Source organism: Lonchura striata, chromosome Z, assembly GCF_046129695.1.
Source record: "Lonchura striata isolate bLonStr1 chromosome Z, bLonStr1.mat, whole genome shotgun sequence".
Taxonomy (NCBI): Eukaryota; Metazoa; Chordata; class Aves; order Passeriformes; family Estrildidae; genus Lonchura; species Lonchura striata.
This window is the reverse complement of record NC_134642.1, coordinates 59,159,303-59,180,229: the sequence shown is the minus strand read 5'-3', so window position 1 is coordinate 59,180,229 and position 20,927 is coordinate 59,159,303. Positions and strand designations below refer to the sequence as shown.

Here is a 20,927-nt window from a genome sequence, read left to right as displayed (position 1 = left end):
GCTTTCTTACACAACTTTTTTATTCAGTTCATGTCCAGGTCTCCGGTGGTTTTCTTCATACCAGGCTCCCCTCTGCTTATGCTAAGAACATGTGCACATTCTTTCCAAGAAACACCCAGCTTCAGTCACTTCACTTCTTACCAACTGTAATTTTGTAAAGTGTTCAACTCTTCCTTGTAGTAATGGCAAGTGAAAGACTACAAGGTTCAGGAAAAAGCAACCGTATTTGCCATATTCCTGGTAGACTAAGTAATTGCAAATTGCTGGAAGACTCTCTGCAGTTCCTCTGCACTAGCATTGGATTGCTTGGCTCTCCCACTTTCTTCAAAAAAGAATCTCAGTTATTAATACAAATATTATGAATCCCTCTCTTTCTCTCCTCACCACTCAGATTTTTTCTTGTATTTTTTTCCCTCATCTGCTGTTCTGTCTCTGCATAATTCACGCAGTTAATCTTTAAACAATACTGAGGAAAGCAGAACATTCTCGCTATTGGAAGGGAGCAAGGGTGTGGCCTCTCCAGTGCCGAATGCAGGGGGACGATCACTGTCCTGGCCCTCCTGCCACACCATGGCCAGGACAGACCATTGATGTTTTGCCCACATTCAGCATCTGTGACGCCCTTGCCCCCCGGTCCGGCCGGGACACGGCTCCATCCCGGGTCGGGCAGGGAGGCGGCCGCTCCGCCGGGGCCGCGTGTGGGCGGGGGAGGCTCCGCCCGCGCCGCCATCTTTGGTGCGGGTGAGGGCGCCGGCGTCTGGTGCCGCTGCGGTCCCGCCATGTCGGGCGAGGGCAAAGTGGCGCCTCCATGACGGGTGAGGGCGAAATGGCGGCCGGAAGGGGCGGCGGGGGGCGGCCATTGCTGACGGGACGGGGTGCGGCGGCGGCGGAGGAGGAGGCGGCGGTTACGGCAGCGACGAGGCGGCCGCGGCGGCTCTGTGGGGACGGCCGGGGCCGCAGAGAGCCGGGAGGTGCCGTGCGGAGGACGGAGGGGGCGCTGGGGGCTGCAGGCAGCGCACACCCGCGGAGGGAGGGACGGGCCCGCGGCGTGTCCGGCTGGCGCTGTGGGGAGGTGCCGGGTCAGGGGCAGGACCCCCGCGGGATGCGGGAGAGCGGAGGAGCTCTGGGAGCGGCTGGTGTGTGGGGAAGCTGAATCGCAGAATCGCAGGGTTGAGATCACCCTGTGCAACCCCCTGCCAAGGCAGAGTCACCTGGAGCAGGTGGCAGAGGAACACATCCACATGGGCTTGGGATGTTTCCGAAGGGGAGAGTCCTCGATGTTTGGGGAAGCTGCTCCAGTGCTCTGCCACCCTCAGTGTTTTTCCCCATGTGGAATTTTTTGGGTTTTAGTTTATGGCCACTGCTCCTCATCCTGTTGCTGGGTAGCACTGAAGAGTCTGAAACACCCTCTTAGTACTCACCTTGGAAATAATTGTGTGCATTAATGAGATCCCCTCACAGTATTCTCCAGACTAACCAGGTCCAGATATCACAATCTCTTTTTATAAGACAGATGCTCCAGAGGCGTCATCATCTTTGTGGCTGCCACTGGACCCTCTCCAGCAGCTCCTTGTCTTTGTACTGAGGAGTCCAGTCCTGGACACAGCACCCCATCCATGCCATGCTAGTGCCAAGCAGAGCAGAGGGTTGGAAGTTTTCCCCTTTCTCCTCCAATGCTTAAAATATTCCTGCTGAGTCTGATCTGAAGCCATGGAAAAATCCTGTTAGGCTTGTGGATGGAACATTGTTTGACTGGAGTTCCTGCTGGGGAGTATAAACTCAAATAATAGTTTTAAAATCTGCCCAGTGCTTTTATTTCTGTTGTTCTGTGTCTGTACATAAATCCCGGTTTATATGTGTGTAGTGTCTGTAGTATAGTTCCTGTACTGTAGCAGGAACATCAGGTGGTGGCAGGTGTAGTAAAGGTTTTTGATTTAGTTGTAAAATGATAGTAAGTAAGAAAAGAAAATGTAATTTGAGTTTCAATTGATAGGGCTTGTAATCAGAAATCCACCTGGTTTTTTTTAAGTAAATACAGAATGACTGAGTACAACTTACTCTGTTAGTTAGCAGAGCAGATCAGCAGTTCTGTGTCAAGAAGGAAATAAATATGACATTCAAAGAAATGTACATTCATGATTAGAGTTCTTTACCTCTTCTGTGTGTGAGCAGCAGAAAGGATTGTCAGGCACTGGAAGGGCCTTGTCCAGGGAGCTGGTGGGTTCCCTGTCTCTGGTTGGATGTGGCACCCAGTGCCATGGTGTGACTGACAGGGTGGTGTTGGTTCATAGGTTGTACTCGGTCTCAGAGGTTTTCCCATTCTAAATGATTCTGTGAAAGACTGGGTCTGTGGCCATAAAAAATTAGTGGGTTGGGGTCTTGTGTACAGTGTATGAGGAGGTTGTGAGAGGGGAGCTGGAGCTGAGAGGGGTGATGCCAGGAGGCAGTGGAAGGGGTATTTTGTCCCTGGACAAAAAGTGTGAAAGGCAGTGAGCAGTGCTGGCTTGCTGGACTGACAGGGGACAGATGAGATGTTTTTAGTGATAGCTGTTCCCTTCCAATTCTCTTGGAATTCCACCTAAAGTCAGAGCTGCTGCTAAGAGAAGGAAAATGGTTCAGTGGCAGTTGTCTTTCTTTGTAAATTTGAGATGTAGTTTAATGTTTCTGTTAAAAGATACCTCACAGGATCTGTGCTGTTTCAGTAACTCAGAAATAATTTTTATACTATTTTGCATATGATGAAGGGCACTGCCAAGCTGAGATGCTTGTGAATTGCTGAGATTTGGCAAAGCAGTGTACGATCTTCATCTTCAAAACACAATGGCCTTGTGGCTTTCAGTCGAACTGCTCAATTAAAGCAGGTAGGAACTGGGAGGTTCAGTTCATAACCCCTAGTTTGACTGTAAATGCCATTATAGGCTTAAATGGAACAAGTCAGGATTTACTGGTACAGTCTGCACTTCATTCACTTCTGGTTTCATTCAGTCTAGAGGCTGCCACAGCACCAGTGGCTGTGGGAGAAGACTGCAGCTCATGTCTAGTGAAGATTGGTTGGTTCCATGTTTCATCTCCAGTCACTTCCATTTGTATTGTAAACCTTTTGAGGATACACTTGTAATTTTGCTCAATAATATTATAGGGAACTACAGGAATTACTGTTCAGACATGAGAAAAGCCTTTTTTAATGTTAAGGATGATCAAGCACTAGAGAGGCTGCCCAGAGTCATGGCTGAGTTTCTGTAGCTGGAGATGCTCAGGTTGCCTGGACAGGACCCTCAGCAGGCCCTGCACTGGACATGCTTTGGCTGAGCCTGCTTCATGCAGGGCACAGGGCAGGTGGCCTCCTGTCTTCCCTTGCAATCCCAGCTGTTCCGTGATTCTCTAGTAGTCCAGAGCTTTTCAGACTGGATTGACTTAGGAGTAGGTTCTCTTGAAAAATGTTCACATCTCTCCTGGTACACAGCAAAACTCTTGGAATGGGTCTTTGCAAGCCTTGGCTCCAGGTTGCTTTTCAGTTCTGTAGGTTTTGTAAGCTCTCTAAGTACAGAGGTCATTTATTTCCAGGGTGTTGCTACTCTCAGCTTTGACTGGCTTTGTGTGTAGATTCAATAGGAGCAGTTTGGTTGTTGTGCAGTGAACTGGTGCCACATCCACACTGTCTCAGTTTTTTCCCAAGTCTAACCTGACTCATTTTTGTTAATGCAGAAAAGCAGAGAGTGAACCTGGATGAAGATTTTTTTGCAAAGAGGGTGATAAGGTACAGTGCTTTTATTTTAATGTTACAGTGCTGTGGATATTTTCCCCATGAACTTTCTGCTTGCAGTGCAGATCCTGCTGGTGTCTTTTACTGCTAGTGTTGGACCAGAATGTGTGAGTCAGCACAGGCTGGCACAAACTCCCAGTTAAAACACACGGAATAGATTTATTTCCATTACCTTGCTACTTGTGGGATCTCTAAAGCAACACCTGGGCGGAGGTGCAGTATTAGAGATATGGGCACCCTTAAACTCAGCCTGTGCCTGAGGATCATGGACTTGTCAAGGGTTATTCCCAGCTGCAAGGTCACTTGAATGATTTACAGTCCTCCTTACCAGTCTTCCACATTTAATCCATTTCTTCCAACAAATATTTTTCAAAATCTTTCTGGTTCCGTGATCTTCTCTGTTTTGGGCATTTTATTACCATAATGGGTCAGCATGTTAAAAACCACAAATAAAATTGACCGCATGGATGTGTATTTGGTGTTTTTTAAATAGCGCTCTTTAATGTTCAGGGAGAACTTGGAGAAGGTGGGAATCTTTACACTTCAGCCACCATGTCTGGAATCGGCAATAAACGGACAGCAGGAGAGCCTGGCCCTTCTGCACCTCCAGAGAAGAAGGCAGGGGTTGAAGATTCAGGCACCACTGTGGAGACCATCAAACTCGGTGGTGTTTCTTCAACGGTATGTCTTTCTTGCATATCCCCTCTCCACCTTTTGGTTTTTTTTCATCTGGAGGCAGAAATGTCTCTGGGGTCAGGTTGAGCCTGTCTGTGACCTGGCCTGTATGCCATATGCCTGTGCCCAGGAGGAGCTGGACATCCGGACCCTGCAGACCAAGAACCGGAAGCTTGCAGAGATGCTCGACCAGCGCCAGGCCATCGAAGATGAGCTGCGGGAGCACATTGAGAAGCTGGAGCGTCGGCAGGCCACCGACGATGCCTCTCTGCTGATCATAAACCGGTACTGGAATCAGGTTGGTAACAGCTTTTGTTACTTCATATACAGTTTTCTTGTCTCCCTTGTATCACTGCAGTCCTTTTGTTCACATCCATTCTTTATCTTGCCTTGCCTTGCCTATCCCATCATTCAGTTTGATGAAAATATCCGCATCATCCTGAAACGCTTTGACCTGGACCAAGGTCTTGGAGACCTCTTGTCTGAAAGAAAAGCACTGGTGGTGCCAGAACCTGAACCAGACTCTGACAGTAATCAGGAGCGCAAAGATGAGAGGGAACGAGGTGAGGCAACTGTCTGGGGACAGTGGGATTTCAGCTATGGACAATGCTGATGCCCATTTCTAAAGGCTGTCTGTCACTATAGGCCACGAGAAAGCAAGACGCGTACTGCTGCTATTATAAAGGTAAAAAAAAGGAAGTTTATTTTCTGACTCCAGCATTTATAGTTTTCCAAAGGTGACAGTGGATTGGAGGGTGAAAATGGCACTTCTCCAACAACACTGGACAAGCTACCAATCTATCAAATTTCTCTGCCTCTATGAAGGAATGCAAAAATATTACGTTATTTACAGAAAGTGTGTGAGAAAGTTTGCTACAAGAATGTAAACTCAGAAGGCTTTAGTAAATATTAAAAAATCAGGGCCACAGCTGACAGTCTTTTTGTGATTGTAAAGAGCAGTGATAGGCTACCTTCTAGAACACACTTTTTCTCACCTCTTTATGTTCCCAGGGGAAGGATTGGAGCCGGCATTCTCTTTCCTGGCCACTCTAGCCAGCAGTACCAGTGAGGAGATAGAATCTCAGCTGCAGGAGCGTGTGGAGTCCTCCCGCCGTGCTGTTGCCCAGATTGTGACAATGTATGACAAGCTGCAGGAGAAGGTGGACGTGCTGTCTCACAAACTGAATAGTGGAGGTATGATCAAGGTGGCAGGTATTCAAGAATGCTTGTCTGCCCCCACCTTAGACCTGATCATGCATTTAACATTAAGGTCTAGTCCTTCTCACATGCTTGTATTTTCCAAAATGAATTTGTTTGGCTTTCCAAACTCTTGTTATCATAACCTCTTCTGAAGGATCATGTGCCAGAAGTGCATTGTAGCTACCTCTGTATTTGAATGATGAGGGTTCTGCCCAGAGTATTGGGCAGCTTGTTTCTGCCAGTACTGTGTTCATGTGCCTGAGAAGTCAGAGAGCAGTTAAACCTTCTCAGCTTCCACATAAAATGCTTCATGCTTACAAGTAAAGAAGTGAAATCAGCACTGCAAACTGATGGTGGACTCCTTCTTTGCAGTTTAGTAGAAGGTGTAGGAATAACAAGCTGCTTAGTGTCGCTGTCAGTTTTGAACGTAGCAGATATGTGCAGAAAAAGCCAAATGACCATCTTCTAAAAATTAATGTAGCAGATTCACTTTAGACTCAGATGGATGACTGTTGAAAAAACATCATTCGCTTAAGGTTAGATTTTCATTCTTATGAATGAAAGCCAACTCATGCTTGATGTGCCTTCTGTGTGCTCTGACCGAGTCTGGCATTGGTGTAGGGAAGTGTTGCTGTCCTTGGCTGGCAGTCCTGAACTGTAGTAGCTTTGACACTGGTGCCATGTGAGCCTATCCTCAGGTGCTTTAGTTTCACCTGTGACCCTGGTGCTGTGGTTGTCACATGGTGTCGTGGTGTGTTGGCCTGGTGTGTCACCCTGGGCCATCTGTTGCAGCAGGTTTACGCGTGAATTTGGGCAGCATTGGGGTGTCCCTGGGTTCCAAGGGCATGCTCTGGGTTGCTGGCACAGACACAGCTGAAGTGATCTCTGGTGAGAGGGAATGGCCCCCAGGTCAGAAGTGGGCAGCACTGTTAAACTGCAGAGCCTTTTGTTATGGAGTGCAGGTCAAAGCTCTCTGGATGGAGATCAGGCCCTCAGGAAACACCTGTGGGAGAGGTAAACTGAAGTTAGACCCAGACTCCTTTTTCTGTTTTCTTATTTCTCTCTTTGCTGTTCATGAATTAAAATCAGTGTTGATTAATTTCCATTAATTTCCTTTTCTTTCTGCACCTTTCAGATATTTCACTGATGGAAGAAGCAGTAGTGGAGCTGAATACCTACCTGTCACAGGAGAATGGACGGCTGCAGGAACTGGCTGATGTTCTTCAGGAGAAGCACAGAGTCATGTCTCAGGAGGTATAAAAAGGAAAGAAATCTGCTTTGGGGACCTGCTTAGCATAATTTATGGTTGCCATAGATTGGAAAGCAGCTAATTTCCTTGGAGAGGCACAGGAGGAAGATGGTTTGAACGTTATGAAAAAGGTTGTTGTTGTGGAGAGCTGTACATAGATTTTCTATATAAATCAGATTGATTTACATGTCAGTGAACTTTTAAAGGAAAGGGGAGAGCAGAGGAACTGGGGACAGGTGATGCTGAGGTGACTGTAGACACATGGAACAGTGGAGGTGACATCCTGTCATTCTCAGTTCCTTGGTTTCTCTGTGTTGTTTGACAGTGTAATGATACCAGTTTCAGGATGATCCCAGTTATTAAATTATTCACATTATTAGCAGCATTTGTTTGAGAGATTTCAGTTCATTTAAAAATTATGTTAATGCTGGTCTTGCCCAGCTTTAGACCTCTGAGTGCTTAGGTGCTCTGTAGAGTAGATGGACATAAGGATTGAAAAGATTAAAATCAAAAAGCCTTTGAATTAGCTGAGGTGGCTCCCTCTGTATTCTGCCAGATATTACCAGCTTCCTGCTCTCTTTTGTCTTAATTTTGTTGCTGTCTTGAGATTTGGCCAGTGTAAAATTCAGGACAGTTCATGGAATAGTCTGTCACTACAGCAAAAAGTGAAAAACAGGATGAATAAGAAAAAAATGACTCCCGAACAGCGTCAGGAAAAGTTGGCACTATGCAAATGTGTTGGCTGAAGCACTCCTTTGATTGCAGTTCTCCAAGCTGCAAGAGAGGGTGGAGACAGCAGAATCCAGAGTGTCTGTCCTGGAGACCATGATTGATGACCTTCAGTGGGACATTGACAAGATCCGCAAGAGGGAGCAGAGGCTCAACCGCCACCTGGCTGACGTCCTGGAACGAGTAAGTGCTGGCCAGGAAACCTGGGAATGGGGGTGGTGTTGGATGGGTATGTGACATCCTCTCTGGGACTTTGCTGGGAGAGCTGAGAACCTGCTGTGTGTACTGCTTTGGTCTTTGGATCTGCTGCATCACTCGGTATTTCACTGGGTCTTGAGGAAATCTCTTGCATATTTGCAGGTAAACTCCAAAGGCTACAAGGTGTATGGAGCTGGGAGCAGCCTCTATGGAGGAACAATCACCATTAATGCCCGCAAGGTGAGGTCAGGAGCTTGGCTGTGGGCAAGGGGAAGAATACAGTCAAGGAGAACAAGGGCCACAATGTGAACAGAATTTAGGTACTTATTTTAGATAATTTTTAGATCCTGTGCCACAAAGCTGCATGACTGTGTAAGCCATTTTGTCTGTGGATGAGGTTTCTACTTAAAAAACACCTGGTGGAATTAGACTCTGTCTCTCTTGGTCAAGTTACCTGACTGCTCAGTCTGTGATTGCTGTTACTGCATGAACAGATAGTTCATTAGCATTTTCAGGAGACACATTAACAGCAGGATTTACAAGCAGTTTATCCCAACAGTTTGAGGAGATGAATGCAGAGCTGGAAGAGAATAAAGAGCTTGCTGGGAATCGCCTTAATGAACTGGAGGAACTACGCCAGGATCTTGAGGAAGTAACAACACAGAATGAAAAGCTCAAGGTGAGACATCTGTAGCCGTGTGAGGGTGAAGGTGCTCTGTGGGATGTGCTGCCCTCAGCTCTGCAGTGGTGTGCCTGCAGAAAACCTCGTTAGCAGTGTCTGTTCTGAGCCTGCTCTTTAGCTGTGTTACACTTGGCTCCAGGTACAGGCCATGGAGGCTGTGGCTCCGCTTGCAGCTCGGTGCGTTGGTGACAGCGTGTGGCCACCGTTGGAAATTGTGATGGTTTCCTGCCCACGTCCCGTTCTGATCTTTGAGTCCATTTTAACCATGTCTGGTTAAAACGGTTTTCACCTCTTTACAAGTAGTGATCCCTCCTCCACCTTTCCCATGTCGTCTGTAAGTGGAACCAGAGAACAGAAACAATCAGGGAACTTGTGAGGGGAGAGATGCTCTTGGAAAGATTCAATGAATTTCTGTCTTTCCCACTGTGGGGGATGGTGAGATAGGAAACAGCCTGTGAGTTTGTGATGTTTTAAAGGCAGTAACACAAGAAGCTGTGGCTCTGTGGCAGATAAGTATATAATGGAAAGAATAATGCAAATTTCATCTTAGTGGTCAGTGCCAGTTATAAGAAATGTCTGTCTTGATAACCTAAATCCAGAGATCTGATGCAGGAACTGTCTTGAGGCACCTCTGAATTCTATTTACCCACATGAATTTGTTTTGAGAGGAGTGGTTTTTAGGTTACAGCTTTTTTTTTTTTCCCTCCCTAATTAGTTTTAAGCTGAATGCATGTATATATGTGTCTGTTTCTCTGCTTCTAGTCACAATCATTTGCTAATTTTTTTTTCTAGGAGTTCAGTTCTCTGGGTTTTTTTTAATTTCTCTTTCTGTCAGTCATTATGTTTTACTGGCAGAAGGCTAACATAATGCCTACTTATGTGCATTTTATCTGTTCTCTCATACTTTTCTGTGTGTTCATCTTTATTGATCTGGGTGATGATGATTTATTATATTTTCCAAGTTCATATCTTTGAGGGAAACTATTTCAGGACCCAAGAGTCAAAAACTTCTGTCATGTGGTTGTGCAAGAGAAGCAGCCTAATGCAAGCAGAGAGCATGGAGACTTTTTAAATTTGGTGCTGAATCATATCACTTGGACCTACTTCACAACAATGCTATTCAAGTTCTAGCTTTATGTTTTCTTGTGACAGCTTGATCCGTTGTTCTCCTGTCTTGAAAGACAGAAACCAAAGGCAAAAGGTGATAATTTTTCTTTTTGTGGCATTTTCTTTTGTCCCATCCAGGTTGAGCTTCGACGAGCAGTGGAAGAGGCTGTGAAGGAGACGCCGGAATATCGCTGCATGCAGTCCCAGTTTTCCGTTTTGTATAACGAGAGTCTCCAGCTGAAGGCACACCTTGATGAGGCCCGCACGCTGCTGCACGGCACCCGCACCACGCACCAGCGCCAAGTGGAACTGATTGAGGTAATGCCTCTGCTCCCTCAGCCTGGGAGCTCTGTCATGCCACCACCATCACTGCTGGGTCTGTGTGCCTCTGCAAATGCTCAGGAAATGGACGTCCGTGGCAATAATCAGGCTCTTGTGGAACCTGATAGTGATATGGTGAGATATACTCCATGTTCAAAGCACCAAGTTCTGTTTCCTTTTGTTCCTCAGAGGGATGAGGTCAGCCTTCACAAGAAGCTACGCACGGAGGTGATTCAGCTGGAGGACACCCTGGCACAAGTCCGCAAAGAATATGAGATGTTGAGGATAGAGTTTGAACAGACGCTTGCTGCCAATGAGCAAGCAGGTATGGTGTTGTTCTGCTGTGCCTGAAAACAACCACCTAATGACCAATGCTCATTAGGGGCTACAGTGCACAAGAACACTGTATGTATCAACAAGATTGATTCCTTGTTACTGTTAAATACTTGTTCTGGCAGGTCTCTTCACCTCAAAACAAAACTCTTCACCTGTTTTACTGGGAGGCCAGCTCCACTTCTTTCTAGATGCCATATAATAAATACATCTTGCTCACAATTTGCTTTATAGCAGGATATTTTGCTTTATTAAAAATTTCTTGTGGTGGGAGGATTCATTTCCAAGTCTGTAAGGACAATCTAGATAGCAAAGCAGTAATTCTTAAATTTCATCAGAGGAAATAAGTTACTTCTGAAGTAGCATTTAAATCAGATTTTCTTTGTAACATGACATGTTTCCCTTAGGATCATGGGCATAAAAAGAATGTTAAGTGGGAACTTAGGACTGTGAATTTGCAAGGACTTATGGTTGTGTATAAAACTGGCATGACTTTTTTTTCTGCAAGTGTTTTGTATTGCTCTGTTATGTGGCAGAATGGTGATAGTCTTATTTTGTTTGTCATTGTCACTTATCTTGTTCTCCATCTCCACGAAAGTCCTCAAGAAGGTTAACAGAAGTGTGGTTTGTAACTGAGGTGTTTCTGTTTTTGCAGGCCCCATTAATCGGGAGATGCGTCACCTCATCAGCAGCCTCCAGAATCACAACCACCAGCTGAAGGGAGAGGTGCTGAGATACAAGCGCAAACTGAGAGAGGCCCAGTCTGACCTCAGCAAGGTAACACAGCAGGAAATGCCAAAAAGAGGGGAAAGTGCTTAGGAGAGGGGGAAGTGCTGTCACCCATGCCAGGAGTATCAGCCTTTCTGATATGCTGTGCAGGATGCAGTGAAATTTTCTGTGGAGCTCCACACTCTGCTGTTTCCTTTGACTAAATTGATACTCTTTCTTCATGTCTGTGTAGTGCTCCATGAAAAGGGGACATGGAAGTATGGATCTGGGAAGACAAGGGAGAAGGGAGTAAGGAAGGCTCCTGGCTAAGAACTTAAATGTTTGTTTTCTTGGTCATCTCTCTTGCTGTTCCACACCAGATCCGCTCTCGCAGTGGCAGTTGTCTCCTCCAGTCCCAGTCCAGCACTGAAGACACAAAGGAGGAACCCGCAGAGATCAAGCAGGAGCCTGATGATCCTTCTGCCCAAGTGTCTGTTCCCAAGGCTGCTTCTGAAGATATTAATGAGATGAAGGCCAGGAGAGATGAAGAAGAACGGGAGCGGGAGAGACGGGAAAGGGAGAGGGAAAGAGAGAAGGAAAAGGAGAAGGAGAAAGAGAGGGAGCGAGAAAAAGAGAAAGAGAAGGAAAAGGAACGAGAGCGGGAAAAGCAGAAGCAGAAGGAATCAGAGAAGGAGAGAGAGTCCAAAGAGAAGGAGAAAGGGAAGCATGAAGACGGGCGAAAGAAGGAGGCTGAAGTGATCAAGCAGCTGAAGGCTGAGCTCAAGTAAGAGTTGTTGTTTCTCCCTTTCCTGTGGGAGCAGCGCCCAAGCCTGACGTGTTCAGTGTTCTTGCTTTTATAGGATCAACATCACTGGAGTTTGGAGCCAAAAGAGTTTCTTGACACCCTCTGTATCTGATTGTGATGTGGTCAGTGTAGAAGTGTTTTTCCTACAAAAGCCTAAAGCATGAATTACCAAAGCAGATACTTCATGGTGTGGGTCAAGTAACATTGATTTGTTGCTGTCATAACAATAGCATACAAGTTCACAGCAGCAGGGTATTAATAGAGGACACAGCAGTGTTCCCACTCCTGGACAGTTCCCAAGGCAGAGGTGGATCATTTGTACCATATTGTTAGGGTACCTATTTCATCTCCAGCTCGCTTCTTGCATTTCAACTCGTGTGCCTGAACATACTTCTTTTCCAGCCTATACTCAGCTGCTGTTTTATGTTACCACTATAAAATGATCCACCAACAACTCCATATCTACATGGGAGATGAGATATGAGATATCTCCAGGCTATGGTGCTGGCTGTGTAACATTGTGGCTTTGCTGCTGTGTTCTCACTGTGGTCTGTCTCCATTTCTCCAGGAAGGCCCAGGAGAGCCAAAAGGAGATGAAGCTGTTGCTAGATATGTACCGCTCTGCCCCCAAAGAGCAGAGAGACAAAGTGCAGCTCATGGCAGCTGAGAAGAAGGCAAAAGCTGAGGTATTCCTAATTTCTCTTCCTCTTTTCTTTTTAATGTGTTACTTAAACTTCTTTTCAGATAGTCTGCAGCAGAGCTGTATTGTTTCTCTCCTCAGAACTGAGGATTGTTTGTCTTCTCAGCTTTGTCACTTAGAGATTGGAATGGTCTGAAGGTAAACAGGGACCAGTTGCTAGTGCAGGCACACACACACAACAATCTCTATGTTTATAAGCACAGGCCCATTTGCAGATCCCTTAAGTTCCAACATGTCCTTCTGTTTGGGACCCCTGTGGTTCCCCTCTTGCCTTCAGAAGCAGGTCTCACCTATAGGCAGCACTTCCTCTGTGCAGCACATGTACATGGGGTAAAGAGTTAGATTACACTGCGATACTTAGGAAAATGTGTAATTAAAAGATACAAGAATATAGGAGAGGATAGGCTGTGATGATCACGGGCAAGGCCAAGCCAGACAGATGTGTACTGACTGCCCATATTTTCCATAGGACTGGTTCCTTCTATGCCCTTCTCTGTCTAACCCAAATTTGTTCATCCTTGGTCTCCATTTCCCTGCACATTGCTTCTGGATTTGAGCAGCTCTTGATTCCCACAGCTGTTCCACTTCAGGAGAGATTCCTGCTTTACAGTGTCATCAGTTATAAAGTCTAAGCTGATCTTCCTGGAGGTTGTTCCTGTAGGTTCCTGGAAGATATTGTGACTGGAGAGGTTTGCTTCCTCTCTTTGTCTCTGTGTTTGTTTTGTCAGGTTTCTGTCTCTGTATATTTTGGTTTGGGTTTTCTGCTTCTTGCACACTCGGATAACTTTGATGGAGTAAACATTTTCACACTCTGACATGCTCTCATCAGTGTGACTGACCAAGTTTTGTTCTCATCACTGCCTCCCTTACCATTTGTCTGCCAAGTTTGTATCTCTGTATGTTTTATTTTACCTCCTTCTTTTCCTATTATCTTCTCCTTGTATGGAAGAAGGTCCTTAACCAGATGCCCTTAAAGGAGCAGATGCTCTCTGAGCACATATCTATACACGTACAATTGCAGGAGACTGATGTTCTTACTGTGATAAAAGATGATGTGAAGTTTTCAAGGGTGTGGAAGTCAAGATCTTGGGCTTATAGCCCACCTCAATGGTACATCTGCCTGTAATACTCTGTCAAAACAGCCTGGGGTTTTTTGCCATGCTTTGAAGGCAGTCCTGAGTATTTCAGAGAATTTTGGAGAAAACAGGCTCTTATCAATGCTCAGGGGATATCCTTGTGTTTAGTGTCATTTCTGGTTGGTTTTTGTAGCTTGAAGAACTGAGGCAGAGGGTGAAAGAATTGGAAGACAAGGAAAAAAAGGAGAGTAAGAAGATGGCTGATGAGGATGCCCTCCGCAAGATCCGAGCAGTGGAGGAGCAAATTGAATATTTACAGAAGAAACTTGCCATGGCTAAGCAGGTGAGAAATTCCCGATGAGTTCTCTTTTGGCTGGGCAACTGAAGGAGCTGCCCTCCGGTTACATCCAGGAAGAGAAAAGAAATGTATATCCATATAGGCCAGAGATGGGAGTTTGGTGCTTGTTTACCAAAGGGGAAGAAAACTGAGCAAGCAAAAGAACCACCAATAAAATAACCCCCTCCACCCTCAGCTCCAGGATATCACAGGCAGGCGATGGTGGGAAATGTTAAATAACAATTAAATGTTAAATAAACAATTAAACACGTGGCCTGAGTGAAGTACACGGAGGAGAATTGCCTTTATCAGCCATTAGGGGAAGAGATTACAATTTCTTTTTAAGAGTTATTACCTCCTCAGTTCATCTAATGAATATGTTTGCATGGAAGTGGTAAATACCTTCTGCTAAAAAAGGCTCAATCCAATGAGAGAGCAGGACCACCTCAGCAGGGTAGAGGCAAGCCAATTAATTGACATGTACTTTTTTAGAATTCAGATTCTTTTCATTGTAGAACAGAACTGCTCTACCTTGTCAATGCTGAAGTGGCCAAAGTGAATTTAAGGAGCTTGGCAGCCTGTTAGTTGGAAGCTGTACACATGTAGAATTTTTGGCCTGGGGTATCTGACAGCTGTTCAGCTGCTAGGAATTGGGTGTTGGGTTCTGCCCAGCTCTGGCAACAACTGTGTCAAACCTGATTCTGCCAGACAAGTGACAGGTGACCATCCTTTTTCTGCACCTTCAGATTTAGAGTATCTCTGCTGTGGTGCAGACTTGTAGGGAATACAGTTTTCTGGTTGTTGGGATAATGGTGTTCCCTGACACCAAGAATCTTCCTCCATCTTCACTAGGCTTGGTGTGTCTGAATAAAATGTTCAGGCTCACTATAAGGGGTCCAGGGCACAGTTTGGCCAGAGCCTGTGATTCTTTTGCAGGAGGAAGAGGCCCTGCTGTCAGAAATGGATGTCACAGGCCAAGCCTTTGAAGACATGCAAGAGCAGAACATCCGCCTGATGCAGCAGCTGCGGGAGAAGGATGATGCCAACTTCAAGCTGATGTCAGAACGTATCAAGTCCAACCAGATCCATAAATTGCTGAAAGAGGAAAAGGAGGAGCTGGCAGACCAAGTTTTGACACTGAAAACACAGGTAATAGGGAAAAAATCAAAGAGGACAAGAGCTGGTAGTGAGGTGGAGGTGTGAGTTACCTGTTTGAGGCAGCTGCACACAACTGTTGGTCACTCCCCCACTGAGGGAAAGGGGAAAGAACCAGAAGGGACAAAGTGTGAAAACAGATGAGATGAAGTAAAGGGAAAATAAAGGGAGTTTAACAGCTAAAGCAAAGATGTCCATACAAGCCAAACAAGAAATTAATTAATTGGTTACTTCCTGGGGCAGGTAGGAGTTGAGCCATCTCCAGGAAGGCAGGGCTTCATCATGTCTTACTGTTATTTAATAAAGGCTGCAGCTCTGAACATCCTCCCACTTCCTCCTTTCCACCAGCTGTTATTGCTGAGCACAGCATTGTAGGGTATGGAACACCCCTTGGGCCAGCTGGATCAGCTGTCCTGGCTGTGTGGCATCCCAGCTTCCTGGGCATCCTCAGTCTACCTGCTGGTGGGCAGCATGAGACACAGAAGGTCTTGGTGCTAAGTGCTGCTCAGCAGCAGCGGAAACAGTGCTGTGTTACTGACAAGTCTTTTGCTCCAAAATGCAAAACATAGCAGCAGCATGTGAGCTGCTCTGAAGAGAATTAACTGTCCTCACCAGAATCTGTCCAGGATAGAATGTTCCTCTCACCAGCCTAGGAATGCATCAGACTTCAAAGGAGCCTGTCTTTGTTAGAAACTGAGACTGCTTTATCAGCATTAAAATGTCCTATGGGCTACGGAGAGCAGATGGTGAGGAAAAGTGGTAAGTCCTTTTCCTGTTGGAAGGTTACTTCTGCCTGTATATTCTACCTGTAGCTGTATATATTGGTAACAAGCAGGAGGAGTTGGAAACTGTGGTTCAGTCTGAACTACCTCATACATGGGTACAGGCTGGGAGAGGAAATAACTGAGAACACTGAAACAGAGAAAGACTTGTGGATTCTGGTGGATGAGAGGCTGGACCTGACCAGTGCACACTGGGAGCCCAGAAAGCCAACTGCATCCTCGGCTGCATCCAAAGCAGCATGGACAGTAGGGAGGGGATTCTGCCCCTCTGCTCTGCCTTTATGAGACCCCAGCTGCAGTGCTGCATCCAGCTCTGGGGTCCTCAGCACAGGAAAGACACATGGACCTGTTGGAGGGAGTCCAGAGGAGCCTATAAAGGCAACGAGAAAAAATGTGTACCTCTGCTACAAAAACAGGCTGAGGGAGCTGGGCCTGTTCAGCATGGAGAAGAGATGACTCAGGGGAGCCTTCATTGCAGCCTTCCAGTACTTGAAGGGGACTTAGAAAAATGAGGGAGAGGAATTTTTTATATAAGCATACAATGTCAGGACAAGAGGCAATGGTTTTAAACTGAAAGAGGGCAGGATCATATTAGATGTTATGAAGAAATTTTTCACTCAGAAGAATTTCAGACGGTGGTGAGGCACTGCTGGAGGTTGCCCAAAGAAGTTGTGAATGCCCCATCCCTGGAAGTGTTCAAGGCCAGGCTTGGATGGGGCTTTGAGAAACATGCCCTGTGGAAGTTAGCCCAGGGAAGCTGGGACTAGATGATCTTTAAGGTCCCTTCCAATGCAGGCCATTCTGTGGCTCTGTATCCTGTTATCCTTAGAACCACTGTGGAACTGTTCACTGCCTTGCAGGAAGTCTTTAAGCCACTGTCCAAAAATTAAGAAATCTTTGTTGCAAATATTTGACTGCTAAGTTTTAAAGTGTTGACCATAGAGATCTGGGTACAGCTCTCTGGATACAGTCACAGCTGTTCAGGGAGAAAAAGGCAAGCTGATGGTGTGCTCCCTGGTGATGGGGATGCAGGGGTAGTTTTAGCCTGCAGCTTGAGTGACAGTTCTGAAGACCCACAGAGCATATATTAATTCTTTCTGTTCCCTCTGTCTCCTTTTCCAAGGTGGATGCCCAGCTGCAGGTTGTACGTAAGCTGGAGGAGAAGGAACACTTACTGCAGAGCAGCATTGGAACAGGAGAGAAGGAGCTGGGTCTGCGAACACAGGCCCTGGAGATGAACAAACGCAAGGTGAGTGATGCCTTTGTTTCCTCTTGGGTTGTGAGGTGGAGCTGCTGCCTTGTGGGAGGCATGGAAGGCTCTGAGCTCTCATTGGCATTAGAGAACCTAGTATTCCCTGGTTCTGGATGAGTATATTAGAAGGCTGAAGAGGCTTGGAGAGAATTATGATTAAAGTCCTGGAGACTGATGTTTTCCTTTGATAAGGAGAAGCAAGTCATATGTTTTTCTGTGTATCCTTTGTTGAAGAGAGATAGCAGCCAGATGAACTCTGGTCTAAGCTTTTGTTGCAAAGATGGGAAAAGCAAAAGAAAATGCATCTGGGGAATGTGAACACTTTCTACAAATGCCTAAGATCAGTAAAGTAGGTGTGTTACCAGTAAAATAAGTCTTAAGTTATAGCTGATGCTGCCTTTGTTGTTAAGTTTTAGTACAAATGCAGAAATTACATTAGAACAGGCAGAAAGGAAAGCAGGAATATTCCTGTGAAGAGGAGCCAGGGAGAATTCAGCAGTCACCTGTATTTAATATGACAATCTGTGGTATTAAGGGCATTTGGTTATAAAGTCAGAAGAGAACTGGTGAAGAGAGATTGTTAGAAATAGGTATCTTGCAGTTCTGTCTAGTTCAGCTATGGAACTGCCTCTGAACACTTTAATAGAGAAGACATGGAAGCTGGAAGGCTGAAAATACATTAAGAAGAGAATTTTGGTTTTTGTAAGAGATGCGTGTGGCACATTTGTAAGAGATGTGAGTGTGACAAGGTTTGGCTCTGCCCAAAGGAATCTTGAAGCTAAATGATTAGAACTTGTTGATAATAAGGTAGTAACACGGGACTAGAAACCACTAGAGCTGTTCTTCCGTGTTTGGTCATTATACACTGGTTTTCTTTCTCAGGCCATGGATGCAGCCCAGCTTGCAGATGATCTGAAAGCTCAGCTAGAGCTGGCTCAGAAGAAGTTACATGATTTTCAGGAGGAGATTGTGGAAAACAGAGTAACTAGAGAGAAGGAGATGTTCAACTTCAAAAGGGCTGAGGTATATACCCTATGCACAGTTCTTCAAGATCTGTCTGCTTTAGTGTCTTTCTCCTTATACACTAAGCTTGCAGAGGGTTTCAGCTCAACTGCTCTTGGTATCCAGTTTCACTTTGATTTTGGCTTCATCAGGTCTTGGCTCTTTCAGATTTTGTCCCCTGATAACTGATAATGCTTGTGGCATCAGATGATCGTTTTGTTTCTTGGATTATAGGAGATGAAACTGTGGCTGGCATGACTTAGCCAGGAGCACGTTCTCTTTGGTCCCTGAAGAAGCTGACAGAGAACGTACTGCTCCTTCACTTGGTCTCCTGTTTTTATGCAGGAAGATATTTCTAGGTTGCGCAGGAAGTTGGAGACCACAAAGAAGCCTGACATGGTTCCCAACTGTGATGAGATCCTGATGGAGGAAATCAAGGATTACAAGGTGAGTACCTGTGTCCATTGGCTTCCCTTTTTGCTTTAGTCAGAGGGGTGTGTAGGCACACTTTCAGTGACTGGCATTTCTCGTCTGTTCTCTGGCACTGGAGAAAGCGCATTGTCCTTCTGAGGAATGGAGGTACCTTCATGTTGAGACATCTCTGAGTGCAGCAGCTGGGCTGCAGCACCCCTCACAGCTCTGCGTGTCTGTGTGTGTCTGTTGCAGGCCCGCCTGACGTGCCCGTGCTGCAACATGCGCAAGAAGGACGCGGTGCTCACCAAGTGCTTCCACGTCTTCTGCTTCGAGTGCGTGAAGACGCGCTACGACACCCGGCAGCGCAAGTGCCCCAAGTGCAACGCGGCCTTTGGGGCCAACGACTTCCACAGGATCTACATCGGCTGAGCCCTCTCAGAGCCCCTGCTGGTGCTGAGCCAGCCTCCCTCTCTCCCTCTCAGCTTCTGCTGCCTCAGCTGCAGCATCTCGTGCAAGGAGCCTTCAGGGTCTCAAGAGAAACCTGGATCTCTGGATCTGCTTCTTTTCTTGGCCCTGTCCCTTTGGTCTTGCCCTCAGTTTTTGTGTGCTCTTTGTGCCTCAGAGGAAATTTTGCAACCCTTGCTTTCACACTGCCAAGGTGGGAACATGCAGCTGAAGTGCTGCCTTGGTGGGATGAAAGCTGAGCTGCAGCAGAAATTAGAGCTTTATTTGAGGGCTCTGCTTTGGCTGATGATTAAGTCTATCAAGAAATGGCACTGCTTCTGAGAGGGAAGAGTTTCCCAGTTAACAGGCTCAATAGAGACCAAGGAAATTAATCTGTAGACTCAGCGGAGCAATTCCTTAGGTACCTCTGTACGTTCCTTAGTCAGGGCAAGAACCCTTGAGGGCTGGTGCACTAGGAAACCCTAGCCCCAAACAAACGCATCTAAATATCCACAAGAGGAGAAAGCAGAGATCTTGGAGACCCTTAGGAAATAGCATTCCACTGACAAGCCCTGGTTGATGTGCTCACCTTCACCTAGGCTGAAGCATCAGTGCTGTCATTGTCCTTCTCGGCAAAGGACTTCTAGTGGTTCATTTGCTGCAGCTTTACCACAAAGATTAACCTTGTTATGTACAAATTCTTATTAAAGCTGTTGTTTGGTTTATTTTTCTGGTTATCCTGCCTCTGGTACTTTCTGTCTCCTGTCCCATCCTTTGTCCAGTTCTTGGAAACATTTCTCACAAGCTTTAAACTTCTACGCTAGAGACGCTTGATCTCTTCCTTTGTCTCCTTTCAAAATATGCTCAGCTAGAACAACTTTTGTCCCTTGGGCTCTATTCCCAGCAGTTTATTCCTGACACAACAGGAGGGCCAGGATGCTGCGTTATTTCTGCAGCCATTTTGTCATGGCTGCTGGGAATTTTGGCAGGGATATGGTGTGGCTTAGAGTCTCAATGGTCCCTGTGCTTGGAGCATTTGAAGCCTGTTCCAAAAATCAAAATGGGAAGTTGAATTGTGACATTTCTTCCTAGGGTGTAATGTTTTCCCTGTAAATTTAATTTGCGTGGAAGGTGCACCTGTCAGAGGTTTGTCTCCTGGGTGTCCCTTCCCTGAAGCATGGAATCTCCTGCCTTCCTCCATCCCCTCCCTGCGTGAAATAGCAGATACAAAGTAAAAGGACTTCATCACAGGCTCTTAGACTATTCATTATCTTGGTGAAAGCATTCAGAATATATGAGTAAAGCCTTGTAAATGATGAGGAATCCTGAAAAGTGAGAAGCAAGATAGCATCCTGCCTTTCCAAGGGGAATCTGGGCTGCTGAGAGTTCTGCCATGGTGTAAGAGCTGTTAGAAGGAATGAGTAGAACCTGCTCCCCTTTCCCTGGAAATTGCTCCTGGGATTACAGGTTCTGGCAGCAAATTGGCTGAGGAATGATGTGGTAATGCTGCTGGTAGATTTTGGGGAACAGATTATTCTTCATCACAGCAGGATCTGGCTCATAAATAAACTGTCTGTGTCTTCAAAGAGCTTTGCTACAGCAGCAGGAGTTCCTTTTACAGCTGTGAACAGCAGCCTGAACTTTGCAGCCCCAGCAGAGCTGCAAAGCCCCTCTGTCCGTCCCCAGTCACTCTTGTATCACCTTTGTACTGAAATGAGCTTTGTGTGAACTCTGCCCAGGTTGGCATCTCTCTGCTCCTGGCAGGAAATGGGTACTTCAAACAATCTGCATTAGTTTCCCAGAGGAGTTTTGGAAACCTCTCCCTTAGCAAAAGTTTTGGTTTTGTTTTAAAATAATAGCTTATTTCAAGCTCATTTTGGAAGTGACTGAGTTTCTCAGGGTGGATAATTTTAACACTTAGAAACAATGAAAGTTTTGGATAGTCTGTTTGCCAGAATGTACAGAAAGACTTCTGATTTATCACGACTAGAAGTA

General features: G+C 45.9%; 1 protein-coding gene across 2 annotated transcripts; it reads left to right on the top strand.

Annotated features, from left to right (window-relative positions):
* The first annotated feature begins 710 nt into the window (after positions 1-710).
* RNF20 (ring finger protein 20) lies at positions 711-19,667 on the top strand. 2 transcript variants are annotated; one of them, XM_077790195.1, is made up of 21 exons: positions 711-815; positions 3,706-3,757; positions 4,274-4,444; positions 4,569-4,736; positions 4,854-5,001; positions 5,450-5,632; positions 6,774-6,892; positions 7,653-7,799; positions 7,977-8,054; positions 8,374-8,493; positions 9,742-9,921; positions 10,114-10,249; positions 10,913-11,034; positions 11,346-11,749; positions 12,339-12,456; positions 13,740-13,889; positions 14,820-15,032; positions 16,944-17,069; positions 17,955-18,095; positions 18,420-18,521; positions 18,741-19,667. In XM_077790195.1, exons 3-21 carry the CDS (start codon positions 4,316-4,318, stop codon positions 18,915-18,917), a joined length of 2,961 nt encoding a protein of 986 aa, XP_077646321.1. In that variant the 5' UTR covers positions 711-815; positions 3,706-3,757; positions 4,274-4,315; the 3' UTR covers positions 18,918-19,667. The 2 variants fall into 2 exon arrangements, with proteins under 2 accessions (XP_077646321.1, XP_077646320.1); XM_077790194.1 differs by lacking the exon at positions 711-815 and adding an exon at positions 845-971.
* Positions 19,668-20,927: the final 1,260 nt, after the last annotated feature.